Source organism: Neovison vison, chromosome 7 (genome assembly GCF_020171115.1).
Source record: "Neovison vison isolate M4711 chromosome 7, ASM_NN_V1, whole genome shotgun sequence".
Classification (NCBI taxonomy): Eukaryota; Metazoa; Chordata; class Mammalia; order Carnivora; family Mustelidae; genus Neogale; species Neogale vison.
The window spans coordinates 13,379,438-13,392,596 of NC_058097.1; the positions used below are offsets into that span (position 1 = coordinate 13,379,438).

Here is a 13,159-nt window from a genome sequence, read left to right on the forward strand (position 1 = left end):
ATATCAGATTTTCCTTGTCCATTCATCTATCAGTGGACACTTGTAATTTTGTGTCTGGCGCAGTGGATGCTTCCACCTCATGGCCCTGCAGTCCCCAAGAACCTCCACCTCCTTGCCTTGAGCTGGTAGAAGGGGACCCAGAACCTGGGGGTGGAATGCCCCTGACTCCTTTAGCCTTGATCCAGGAATGAGAGACTCATTCCTCACTCAAGATCCGTCGGCAAGAGCTAGGCACCTGACTGTATCTCGGTCAAAGGATGGCACACTTGGTCCCTGGCTTTGCATCTCCTCCCAATGACAACTCTGAGCTACAAACTTGAGCTGTCTCAGCCGTGCCAACCCTAAGCAAACAAAGAGGAGGCAGAATGGGTGAGGATAAGGAAGCAGGCCTACATGGCTTGATTTCAGGAACTGGGCTTTATCCACCTGCTGGGGACCAGACAAAAATATTACAGAATGCCAGAACAAAACTCAAGCCTTCCAAAGACTCAGATAAAGCCACATATCTTCACACAGTGACTAAAAGCAGAGAGGGGGAGACAGAGAGAGAGAGAGGGAGAGCGCAAGCCCTTCCTTGGGATATGGTTAGACCAGCTCATGGACTATTAACCTGGGTCAGGAATGGAGAGTTGATGGGGTGCTGACTCCGTGACACAGCCTGAAGGTTTGCACAGGCGCATACCTTTCTTCTTGAGCTTTCTGAAGTTTCCAAGACATCTCTGACCCGCCAAAAAAGTTGCAAGCCAAACTAAGTCTGCTATAAAATTCCTTCCCCACCTTGGAAGTTGCTGAGTGGGGTCTAAGAAATCCATCACAAGGGTTTGCTCTTTGAAAAAAACTGACCATGTTATCATGCCATTTTGGTTTCTGCTTTTCTATTTTGTTAATTACGAAGGCAAGTTTCCCCACCCAAACCCAGACATCAGCAGTAAGAATAGTAACAAAGGAAAAACCCCCTACATCGTATCATAAAAACCTGCGAGCACAGGCAAGGTGTGTCCGGGGCAGAGGGAGCAGACAGAGGCCCAACCACCGAGGGTCACATGAAGGTATCGGGCCACAGAGGCTGCCGTGCCCTCGGCCTGCTGGCCTCCTTTGGGTCTTCGCCAGCAGGAACACAGCATGCAAACTTCAGTACAAGAGCTGGTAAACCGTGGCACTGTTCTTGGAGCCCGTGACCAGATACTGGTTGTCAGCAGACACATCACAACACAGGACATCTGTTGGCTCCTCTACCTACAGGGAAGGAGGCCAGAAGATCGATTACAGGCAGGGGCCAGGCGTGGGCCACAGATGAAGACCACACTTGGGGGCAGTTTCAAGGTGAAGGACAGACCTGAGGTTCAGTCTGGAGACAACGGGGCAGGTCTCGGGGCTCATGGCAGAGCCCATGAGGTCACAGAACCTGGAGTCCCCATTCCCCTGGGTCGAGTAAAGGGCCCCATATACTACCCCAGGGATGGTTTCTGTCACTGTCCTCAGGACCCGACCCACTGGGATCTGGGCCTGTGAGCTCGGAGAGCCTGGGTTTGCAGAACCCTCCTCCCGATACCTGAAACAACCTTTGTAGAGAAGGTGCGGCTATGCAGTGGATCGACTCATCGATCGCGGTCACAAAGTAGCTCCCTGGCGAAGGAAAGGCAGGTGGAGAAGCCAGAGACCAAGCTTGCATTCCGGGCCCAGGTCCCTCCCCAAGGTGACTGAGCAGAGAGAAGCTCTTCCTCTGGCCCACTGTGCCCATCTAGAAAAACCAGAGACAAGAGCCAAACCATTCCTTCATCTGGCCCTTCCCTCCAGCCCCACACGGGACGGGGCTCAGTATCACTGCACAAAAGGACAATCACATGGGGCTTCATGCCTTTTCTGTCGGCCCTGGTCTCCAGGCTGCTGTTCTGTGTAGGAAGGCACCGTTACAGGAAGAGTCGGAGAGGAGACAGATGGGGACAGAAGACAGGTAGGAGGCCAGGAGATGGGGGGAGAGGCAGCAGTGGGAAAGCGGTTGCAGAGGTGACAGCAGCAGGGAACCGGACACCTGGGTCTCCACTCCAACAGGCGTGGGGCTGGGCGGGGGAGGGGAGGGGAGAGCAGAGCCTGAAACAAGGCTGGACCCAGACTCTGCAGAGGACCAGACATCCTGGGGGCGATCAGGGACAGGACCCCTAGAGGGGTCACTTGGCTTCCACTCACCACAGGAGGCAAACTTGAGGTTGTGGTGGTTGACGTATTTATGCAAGACTGCCTTAAACTTCTCTGGCCGGTGTGTGTGGAGAATTATGATGTCGCTTGTTCTCAGGCCTACCAGCACCCACTCCTCAGTGGGCTCGTGGGTAATGCTGAGGATCTGTTTGGAAGGAGGACCGGAGTCAGCGGTCCAAGCCGTCTACACAGTCATTCACACCCCGCCCCCCTGTGGAACTCGGGCCCCCACTCCCGGCCACGGGGACCGCCCGCAGCCCACCGGGGGCTGCCAGACACCTCATGCCGTAACTCGTGTTCCTGCAACCTCTGGTAGCTCCTCAGGTCCCAGGAATAGAGTCTGGTGTCTTCACCTCCTGTCCAGAACTTATTGCCGGCGATGTCCACGCAGCGGGACCCATATTCAGGGACTTCATGCTTCCTGACAGGAGAAGATCTCCGAGGTTCACGCACTGTGTCAACACCAGGACATTTCGGGCCCAGGAAGCCCCCACATCTAGTCTCCACACGGACTCACCGAGTCCTACTGCACAGAGGGGCGAGGGAGGTCCAGAAAGGGACACAGGGCTTCCCAAAGACCTCACCGTCCAGCCCTCCCCGGGGGCGTACCTGATCAAGATCTGGTTCTGCAAATCCCAAATCTCGACAAATCCTTTGAAACACGCCAAGCAGATCTGGGCATCGGAGGAGAGCGCCAGGGAATAGCACAGGGGGCCCGTGGAGGCCAGCCGGGCCCTGACGCGCGGTGTGGGCGCCAGATCCCACAGGGTCAGGCTCTGGGACAGACCCCCGGTGATGAGGCACTGCTCGTCCGGGAACAGCTTGCAGGCCAGGACACAGTTCTGGCGGTCCTGCAGGAACAGTCCCCGCCCTCACTTAACCTCCTCGAGCGCCAGGCTCGCGTCACGCGACAGAAGTCACGTCTAGGTCCCCCCAGCCCTTCCCGAACACCGCTCACCTGCAAGTCCAGCTGGGCCTGTGGGGCCTTGCTGCGGGCATGCAGGGCGCTCTCGTCCCAGACCTTAATGTAGCCGTGGCCACACGTGTACACGTGGTGAGTCGAGCTGCTAATGGCCACGGCGTAGACTTTCTTCCCGTGGCGGAGCCTGCCAACCTTCCAGCACCGCCGGGGGACCCTCTGCCTGACCACCACTTCATTGGGAACAGGCGGCTAGGGAGAGGAGAACGCGGGTGCCCATCAGAGGGCACAGTCCCAGCCTTCCGTCGCCCATGGGCGACCACCTGCCCAGTCCTCTGACTGAATTCCTCAGTGTTCACCCGAGGTTCTGAGACAGCTCCGGCACCAGCACGGACAGCAGGGTCCGGCTCAGACACCCCCCCCCGCTCCCGACACAGCTCTAGTAGAGGAGACACTGTGAGCCAAAGGCCCCACACAGCGGCAGCGAGCGCCTGGCAGCCAAGTTCAAAGGCAGCAGGGAGCTGCAGGACACCCACCGCTCTGGGAGAGAATCCAGGCACTCCACATGCCCTCCCCTTCCCTTACTAGCTTCTCTTTTGGGGAGGAGTGGGGAAGACAAAGATCCCAAGCGTAGGAAAAATAAGACACTTACAATTGTCCCGAGGAACGACCAGACTTCTTCACTGGGCAGAGGTGAGGGACAAGGCTGGCCTGCAGGGAAATATCAAGGCCCACCGGCTCACGGAGAGGGCGGCCCACAGCAACAGAACCGCAGGACCCAAGGAGAAGCCTGCTTCCCCGACACCAGGCCTCACGCCTCGTCCCCCCATCTGAGGCCCGGCCTGGGGCTGCCACCTTCCCTGCCCACGCGTCCAAGCTGGGACTTACCAAACATGGGTCCTGGCAGGAAGCTATGACACGTGGACGAAGGGTAGGGGGACACAGTGTGATCTGGAGAGCTCGGTGCCAGGATCTCCTCTCCCCAGGACAGCTCCTGCTCCCTCCCCCCGTGGTCTGGTTCAAACAACACCTACCTGGGGGCCAGCTCTGCGGCTGCTTCTGGCTCTGCCTGGGGGAGACAACTGGCCTGGAGCTCAGATCTGCCCAGAGTCTGGAGGACCCACTGCTGTGGGATCCCGGCGCTCGTCTCCTGATAAAGCGGGCCCCGCGGTGTCAGGAAACCGGGGGCCTGCGGGGGCATTCCATACACCCCCTCCGGTTGGGACTGTGCTTGGTGGGACTGGGAGGAAATGTCAGAGCTTTTGGGCACGTTGCTCGTCTCCTCTGGCTCATCATAAATACGGAGTATGCGAAACAACGCCTCATCCTTCTGTCCACTCATGCTCTCAGGTCAGTGCCGTCCCCTAGTCACCCAGTTCTGGGGCTGTTCCAACAGCGTCCGGGCAGCCAATTCGTCCTGAGCTCCTGCAGCAAGAGAACAGACGCAGATACAGGCATGGGCCCTGCTGGGGGTCTGTTTGCAAGGGTCCGAGAACACGGTGTTGCAGAAAGGATGCCAAAGACTGGCTGCAGACCAGTGTTTTATCCTACATGTTGGCAGTGATGGTGTTAAGGGCGAAAGTGCACACAGACGTTTCGAGATGTTAGTAGCAGGTGTTTGTTTTTCCTTCCAGACCCACAGAGGACATTTCTAGTCCTACGAAATCCAAGTCACCCTTTAGTCTGGCACCATACCTCTCCACGGAGGACTCCTGCCCAGTGTGAACATGGGGCAACTCTGCTCGTGTCACGGGCTCCTTCCCTGCCTTGAGGGGGGCAGCGTGGAAGAACCGTGCGGCAAACACGAGGTTCCGTTTGGATGGAGCTAGGCCCCCCCATGACCGAGGGGCTGGCTGGTGGGGCTATTCGTGTCTCCTACCCTACGGGGTAATTCTGAGGAATGAATGGAATCACGCAGGTAGAATACACAGAATTCTGTACGGTAGCGGCAGCCCTGTCACCGGCAGCGAGTGCATTCATCTGTGGACTGTGCCGGGGACCAGAGCTTTGAGGACGTTAAGGCAGACCACGTGCCTTCTCCCTCCAGGCCTCCCAACGGGGAGCCCCAGAAAGGGCCTGGGGAGCCCCAGTGTTCCACAGTGGAGCACAGCGGCTCAGGGACAAAACGAAGGGATCTTCCCCAGGGAACCACTGCCGGCCGACCAAACTTGGTCCTTGCTCATAGACCCCCACGCTCCCCACGTGCACCGGCGGTCACCCCAGGGACGATGTCGGGCCGCTGTATCGCCACTACTCTGGACGCTACTGGACGCCTCGAGCTCTCTCGCTCTGCATCTGGCCTTGAACTAAACACTTGACACAGGGGATCCCACAGCATCCTCCCCACATTTTACATATTTTAAAAACTGAAGCTCAGGTGAACAAATAACTAGAAAACACAAGGAAAAGGTTCAAATCCACCTCCTCCTCCCTGCCCACCCTGCCCAGGTCTGGCTCTGAACAGTGTCCTTCCTGCCTCCCCACCAGAAGGAAGACAAAACAGCCGCTTCTTCAGCCATTTGATTCTTCCCTCTAGGACAAAAAAAAACCCAAAACAAAAACGGTACAAAGGCCGTTGCCCTCTGACCTAACACTGAAGTCCAGGCAACAGGAGGCTCTAGCCACAGTGCCGGCCGGGACAGCAGGTGACTGGACAAACCCCCGTCCACGGGAAGGGACCGGAGAAACGTTACAGGACCTGCATCGCCTGGAATACAAAGCCGCTGTGGAAAAAAAAAAAAAAGGACACAACCTGGAGGACCAGGAAAATTCCCAGGTGGGTCAGTGCGGGGAGGGGTGGATCCAAGGTTCAGAACAAAGTGCCTAATACGCAGCTTTAGAGAGGAGCGTGGCCATTAGAACCTGTCTTTGCATATGTTTGTGTGCACCTAAGAACCTAGGAGGAGGAGTTGCCTTTGGGAATGCAAATTGCCACGCGGGCAAGAAGAGCAGGAGGAAGATGGGTCTCTGCCCAAATTGGGCTCGTTTCTGCACAGGTGTGGCTCTTTGAACCTAAATTTAAAATTTAAAATTTGGGGTCCTCTGGATGCCTACCTACGTACTTGTTTAAAAATTTTAATAAATGCACCCTGACACGCTCCTCGAAGTGGGCCAATTCGCAGAGCAACACCCGCCCCCCACCGCCCCCGCCGGCCAGTGTGGTGAGGCGAGGCGGGAAGGGACGAGCAAGTGGCCCTCAGGTGAAGCTTAAAGGCAGTGAGGCCATTTAGCCAGGATCTCACATATGAAGAGGACTTCACCCTAAGAGTAAGACAAGGCTTTCAGCAGAGGGAAGAATCAACATCACTGAAACCCCCTATGCTCTGACCCCAGAACTGGAAATGCAGGGACTCCTCCCCTTACCGGCAACTGTTGTGCAAGCTTCAGTACAAAATGTTAGCTGCGGGGGGCGGGGGGGGGTGTTGGAGGGGAACGGGTCCCTCCTGCCGGCAAGTCAGGCCCTCACCAATCCCCCCACTGGCAGGAAACTCACCCCTGAAGGTAGAAGGTCAAAGCCGGAGCAGGGAAGGCCGCAGAACTGAACCCGCGCTGGGACCCTCCCTCCCACACCCAGGTACAGCCTTCTCCCCTGCAGGGCTGCTATTTTTAAACCTTAGCTTAATTGATAATCAAGCCCTGGGTCAGAACCTGGGGCAGGTGTCTTCCGGGGCGTGGCCACCACTGACGTCTTCCTATTAGCCCCCGTGGCCTTGGGAGAGGGATGGGATGGAGGTCCGTGGAGGAAAGTCAAGGGCTGGAGGCAAGATGGAGAAAGTTTTAAGGGCTAGGTCTTAAGCTCGGGCTCGGGCTCGGGCTGGCCCCAAGAGCCAGTGTTTGCGGAGAGACGGAGAGCTGCTTGAGCTGTCCCCAGGAAGGGGTGCGGATTCTCATCACCAGGTGCACCCCATTAGGGTGAAGCCTGGCTTGGGCTGAGGCTACTATGGGCTACGGAGGGGGGGGGGGGCACCTCTGCCGCCCTGAATGCGCCTGGCTCTGTGAGGCTTTGTCTTTCACCAGTGTCTCTGAAAGGGAAGACCAGGGAGGCCTCTCTCCTCAGTGGCTGTCATGCCAGGCCAGGACGGTCTCCAATTTGAGCACCTGAATCCCCTAGATTGCAGGACCCACCCCAGAGACCCTAATTCTGTTGGCGTGGATGGGGACCCAAACTGTTTCCAAAAAGGTGCCCCATTGGAGAACCCCGGCCAGCCCCTCTGCCTGGTGGTCCTCTTCCGCAGGAGTGAGCGGGAGTTGAAGCGTGATCCCCCTCCCGCTCTTCTCCCCCAGGAACCTCCTACCTCTGGCCCACCCCTCCCCCTGAACACATACTCTCTTTCACTCCGATTCCTTTCTTCCTTCTTTCGAAGCAGAATTCCTGAAATCGCTGCTGTGTACAGAGAAATCTTTTACTACCCCTCATCTCTTCTCTCCAAAGCTCTCCGTCTCTCCTTCATTCCCCATCATTTATGCACCCCTTGTCCCACAACTTTTATGGTTGCCTGTGGCCTTCCCGTTAATGCCTGGCATTATCCTCGGTCCGGTATTTAAGATCTGTCCCCTGCCAAGCCCAGCCTGTTCTCACTTTTCCCCTGATTGTACCTTAACCCGACCCCCCAAAGAACTTGACTGTACCTTTCCACCCTCAACACTTCTCGCATGCTGTTCCCTCCGCCAGGAATGCTGGTCTTTGTCCACTCACATATTACATTCACACTCCCCTGTACTCTGAACAGGTTACCAGAGACCAGCCCAACACCTGCCCCAAGTACTTGGGGAGCTCTGACGTGTGAGGGAGGGACAGAGGGCTATTGATAGAATTCCCCAGCTGACCGATGATCCATTTTTGGCGAATGAGTCCCTTTTTTGATTCTTACAGGAAACACAACAGTGAGGCAGGGATTTTATCCCCAGTTTGGAAATACAAGAATTAATTCAGGGGCTCGGAACCTCGTAGACAGGATCTCACTGAACAGGGGAGAAGGGCTAGGGTCCAAAGCCAGGCCTACGTGATTTTTAAAAATATGTTTGTGAGGGAGCTGTATTGAATCATAGGGGTTCTTTCTCTGCTCTGCCTATGAATCCTTTGGCAGAACATATGCCCCGGCTGTGTCTCCAGCCAGTCTCGGACTGGCCTTTGAGCTCTCCTAATGGTGTCTGTAGATGAACAGAAGTTCTTAATTTTAATTCAGTCCAGCTTATCTAGTCTTTTAAGGTTAGCCCTTTTTTCTTTTCTTTTCTTTTCTTTTTTTTTGAGTCTTATTTAAGACATATTTCCTAAATTCGTTAAGTGTCTGCCTTCAGCTCAGGTCATGATCCCAGAGTCTTGGGATCGAGCCCTACACTGGGCTCCCAGCTCAGCAGGAAGCCTGCTTCTCCCTCTCCCACTCCCCCTGCTTGTGTTCCTTCTCTCGCTGTATCTCTGTCAAAGAAATAAATAATTTTTTAAAAATCTTGAAAAAAAAAAAAGATGCCCAACATTAGGATTCACCCGGGAAATAGAAATCAAATCCAATCCATAACAAGATTCCAATTCACACCCACTAGGATGGATAGAACAACAACACAAATTACAGCAAGTAATAAATGTTGATGAGGATGTGGAGAAACTGGAATGCCTGGGCACTCTTAGTGGGAAGGTAAATGGTGCAGCCCCTGTAGAAACAAGTTTGGCAGTCCCTCAAAAAGTTAAACACAGAATTACCACATAAACTAGCCATTCCACTCCTAGGTATATACCCAAGAGAACTGAAAACAGAAGCTAACAACCCAAGTGCCCATCAACAGATGGATGGATAAATGAAATGTGCTATATCCACACAATGACTTATTAGTGGCCAATAAGAAGGAAGGAAGTGCCGATTCATGCTACAATGCGGGGGAACCTTGATAACATTACACTAAGTGAAAAAAGCCAGACACGAAGGTCACATATTGTCTGATTCCATTCATATGAAATACCCAGAATAGGCAATCCACAGAGACAGAGAGCAGACTAGTGCTTGCCAGGCGCTGGGGATGGAAGACTGCTTTTGTAATAGAGATTCCTTTCGGGTTGATGGAAAAGATCTGAAACTAGGTGGTGGTGATGGGTACGCCACACTGTGAATGTACTAATGCTACTGAGTTAGACACTCTGAGATAGTTAAAATGGTCAGTTTTATGTCATGTGTATTTAACCACCATAAAGAAATAAAAACGGTCGTTCTGTCATGAGTTAGAGGTCTTGCAAGTTCCCACGGCGTTTTTTTTCTTCCTTCATCTAGCAAACACCAGGCAGTTTAGCTGGTGGTTTTCTTAATCTTTGCTCCCCAAGGAGAAGAGCCAGCCAGTTGCAGGTGCCCCTGTCCCCAGACACCCTGGCCAGCTATAGTCTAATGGCAGCTTGGGGGCGGGGACGGTGCGCTGCAGCACCGGGGCCGGGCCAGGGGAGGGGGCAAACACTGAGGTCAGAGAACTTGAGTCACCAGAGCGGGATCTCCAACGTCAGCCTCCGGATCTTTATTTGGGGGTGGAGCGCCCTCTGGTGGGCAACCGGAATGCAACCAAATTCTAAGATGTTAGCGCTCCTAGCCCAGTGCGCTGGATGGCTGTGCTTGTCTGATGGCTCCCAAGCCCGGGGAATTTATTTCTCTTTCAGCATGAGAGCCTCCCTGAGAATTCACCTGGACACCCATTGTTGATGAAGACATATAAACCATATAAACACAGGCACGAAACACGTCTTCCCTTACTGACTCACTAACATTATCCGCTCAACTGAAATGATTCGACCAGCAAGGTCTGGCCTAGCCAGATGAGCTGCCCCCACGCCTACCCCCCAGTGACTTCGTGGTCCACAGGATAAGGTCGTGAAACAGCAACTTCAGATCGAGGGCTCAGAGAACTGGTGGAGGACCCAGCGCGGGGCACCCAGTGCTGGTGGAGGAGACCAGGGAGACCAGCAAGGCGGGTGTGGAGTTCGGCTGAGTGAGCTCAGTTGGAAGGCAGGGAGAGCCCTCTGGGCAGAAGGGACAGGGCAAAGCATGACTAGGTCTCTGCTGCCTGTACTAACTCTCTTCCTCCACTGCCATGGGGAGGCCAACTCACCATTCTTTTCTATGTATCCTTCACCGGGGAGCCCAGCTGGGGACCCCATCTCCCTCATCTGTTGTCCTTCCCAGCCACCTCACATCTGTGGTCCTGCGTGGGACTCTTGGATTCTGTGGAAGACGTTCCAGTTTCCGTCCTGTATCCCCTCTTACCTTCCAAGGCATCATCCTTAAGCAAAACCCCTTCCCTTGACTCTGGGACCCACTGGCATCTGCCCCCCACCCCACCCCGGGGTCTTCCACACAGGCTCTACTTAAGAGTATACAATAAGCGCCTCTAAGATTTCCCTGTGGGGTGGGGAGCGGGGAAGAGGGGATGGGTCGAGAGGGATCTACTTCTTGAGAAGTTTGCAATACGCTGGCCTAAGCGTTCTAAGGGTCCTGCGGACCCCGCCCTGCCTGGCATCTAAGGTCAGGTCCACCCCACCCCCGCCGGACCTCCAGGAGAGCTGCCACCAAGCTCAGGCTCGGCTGCCCCAGGACTCTGCTCCAGGGATCAGGGCAGGGAGGAGCGGCCCGCGGCCGGCAGCCTCACGGTGGTGGCTCTGCGGAGAGCCGGCTGGGCGTCAGGAGCCCTGCAGGGAGAGAACCGGCCACCGGGGACAGCAGGGGCTCAAGGCTGGCGGCCACTGGCTGCTAATGGCTTCTCATGCTCAAGTGCAGGTCACAGGGCCCTGGACGCGCGCGGCCCGGCCCGGCCCGCTGTCACACAGAGGCCAAAATAGTGCCAGGGCGGCCAGGCGCCCCGGTGCGGGGGCGGGGGGAGTGAGGCGGCCGCAGAAAGCCATCGCCTGGCTCCCTACCCACGCGCGGTGGCCCGGGGCGGCTGGGATCCGGAGCCTCCAGTCCCTACCCTGGGAACACGTGGGCCAAGGGCTCACAGGCCAAAGGAGGGTGGCCGACACGCGGAACTGGTGGCTCAACTGCCCCTTACCGTAGCTGGCTGGGCGAAGCCGGCGGAGCAGCGCGGGGGGATTCCCGGAGGCTGGGCTTCGGCTGAGCGCGGGTGGGACTTCGGTGGCCGGCAAGGGTGGGTCACACTGCAGGATCCCAGAGCCACCCAGGGCTGGCAAGCCGTGGCAGGGAGAGCTGGAGCGGAAGAGAGGCTCGGGCCGCTGGCAGTCCAGGACAGGCGGAGGAGCCAGGGCCCCGCAGAGTGGGCTCAAACCCAGGCTAGAGCCCGGGAGCCCTGGCACGGCTTGGATTTGCTGAGGACCACGTGGTCTGTGCTGCGCCCGGGCCTGAGAGCCGGGGAAGGGGACTGCCGGGAGCTCTCCCCGCCCGTAGACCGCAGACGGGGACTATGGACTACAGACTACCGAGGTTGGCCTCATCTTCCGTTCCCCACCATTGGTCAGACTTGGTCTGTGGAAGGGGAAGGGTATCCTCAGTTGCCTATGGAGACAGGATGACACATAGTGGGGTTGTGGTTGGGGATAGTGGGGACCTCAGAGGTAGAGGTCCAGAAGCCTCTCCTCACAACCCCCAGCCCCAGTGCCAGGAGGGGGTTACCAACCCGGGAGTAGCTATGCCTGGCCTCTTGTTCCCCCAGATGACACTGAAGACTTGTCCTGCTTTGGCCTTTCTCCCCAGGTTGTCCCCTGACCTGCTGGGCGACTGTGGACAGCCATTTTCCCCTGACCTGGACATGGCAATTTGTCCTCCTGACCTGGACAGGGCAGAACTAGATGTCCTCTGAGGGCCCTTCCAGTGTGACAGGCCAGGCTGGAAGGGTGTGCTATAGGGGTAGAACACACTGACTGGGACCAAGGGAGAAAGGGTTTATTTAATCCTGGCCTTTCCGGGGCCACAGCTCCAGTTCAGAAAAAGAGAAGAGCTTTTGTGAGGTGGCCGAGGTCTTCAGTGCCATGGCTCCTTTGTTCCTGATAAGGCTTCCACTGGACCCAGGCAGCCCTGGGCTGCAGTAAAGAGCACTGAGGATACAGGATGGCGGGCTACTGGGTGATGGAGCCACGTAACTTCCTGAGGTTCTGCAGGTGTCTTTCTTCCTTCTCTTGTCCTTAGGCTCTGAGCAGAGGACCTGTCCTGGACAGTAACAAACCTACAGAGAGGAAGAAAACCCTCAAGGGCCATCTGGGTGGGAAGGGGGACCTTGAATTCTGGGACCAGCCCTTACCCATTGACAAGAGCTTGAGACCCAGAGAGAGACCATGGTCACATAGGACACTGGTAGCCGATTCCAGACAGTAGGTTCTATCCTTAGTGGTTCTTGACCCTCCTAGAATCCCCACCTTGGTCTTGCCATGGCAGAGAAACTGCCAGACCCTCCTGGGAGACCTGCAGGACCAGGCCTAGTTGGTTATAAACTCAACTAGTGGCTGCTCATGGACCAGGATGGTTTGGGGAGTGCTGTGGCATTGTGGACTGGGTAAAGAGACCACATCAGCAGCTCATTTGCTGTGTGACCAGAGGTAGTACCATCCATCTTTGGGCCTGTTTCTAAGTAAATGAAGGACTTGGACCCATGGCCTCGGGCACTTTTGGGTCTTAGTGTATCATCTGGAACTGCCAGAGGAGCAGGGTCAGATAGTCAGTGGGAAGAAAGGCCATGCTCCTTCCTATGTTCTGGGGGGGCTCCAGGGTCTGGCCTCCACCCTTGCTTAGCTGCCAGGAGCCTGGGGGCAGAGCAATGGGAGTTACACACAATGGCATCCCCCCAACAATCTGCTGGGGTCCTATATCACATCATTTGCTTTCTAACAGGAATGGTTCCTTTGAAATATTCAAGATAGCATCCCTAGCCAACAGTGGTTGCTTGAGCTACAGAGCACGGAAGGGCAGGTGTCAGTGGCCTCTGGGGGTGGACTGTCTCTGCATACATAGGGGACATTGTGGCTATGTGTGTGTCTGTTGGAGGGTCTGTGGAAGAGAGGTCGGAGGGCTCCCCATGTATGACTGTGTGCATGTTTCATTTTCAATCCTTAGAGGACAGAGACTA

At 55.9% G+C, this 13,159-nt stretch overlaps 1 protein-coding gene across 4 annotated transcripts; it reads right to left on the reverse strand.

Moving 5' to 3' along the window:
* Positions 1-852: 852 nt before the first annotated feature.
* TLE7 (TLE family member 7) lies at positions 853-6,674 on the reverse strand. 4 transcript variants are annotated; one of them, XM_044260385.1, is made up of 10 exons: positions 6,609-6,674; positions 4,150-4,540; positions 4,004-4,026; positions 3,768-3,826; positions 3,155-3,367; positions 2,806-3,047; positions 2,476-2,617; positions 2,188-2,341; positions 1,553-1,626; positions 853-1,236 (listed from the first exon to the last, which is right to left on the reverse strand). In XM_044260385.1, exons 2-10 carry the CDS (start codon positions 4,455-4,457, stop codon positions 1,132-1,134), a joined length of 1,320 nt encoding a protein of 439 aa, XP_044116320.1. In that variant the 5' UTR covers positions 4,458-4,540; positions 6,609-6,674; the 3' UTR covers positions 853-1,131. The 4 variants fall into 4 exon arrangements, with proteins under 4 accessions (XP_044116320.1, XP_044116318.1, XP_044116322.1 ...); XM_044260387.1 differs by having other exon boundaries at positions 1,197-1,236; positions 1,563-1,626; XM_044260383.1 differs by having other exon boundaries at positions 1,195-1,626.
* Between the last annotated feature and the right edge of the window lie 6,485 nt (positions 6,675-13,159).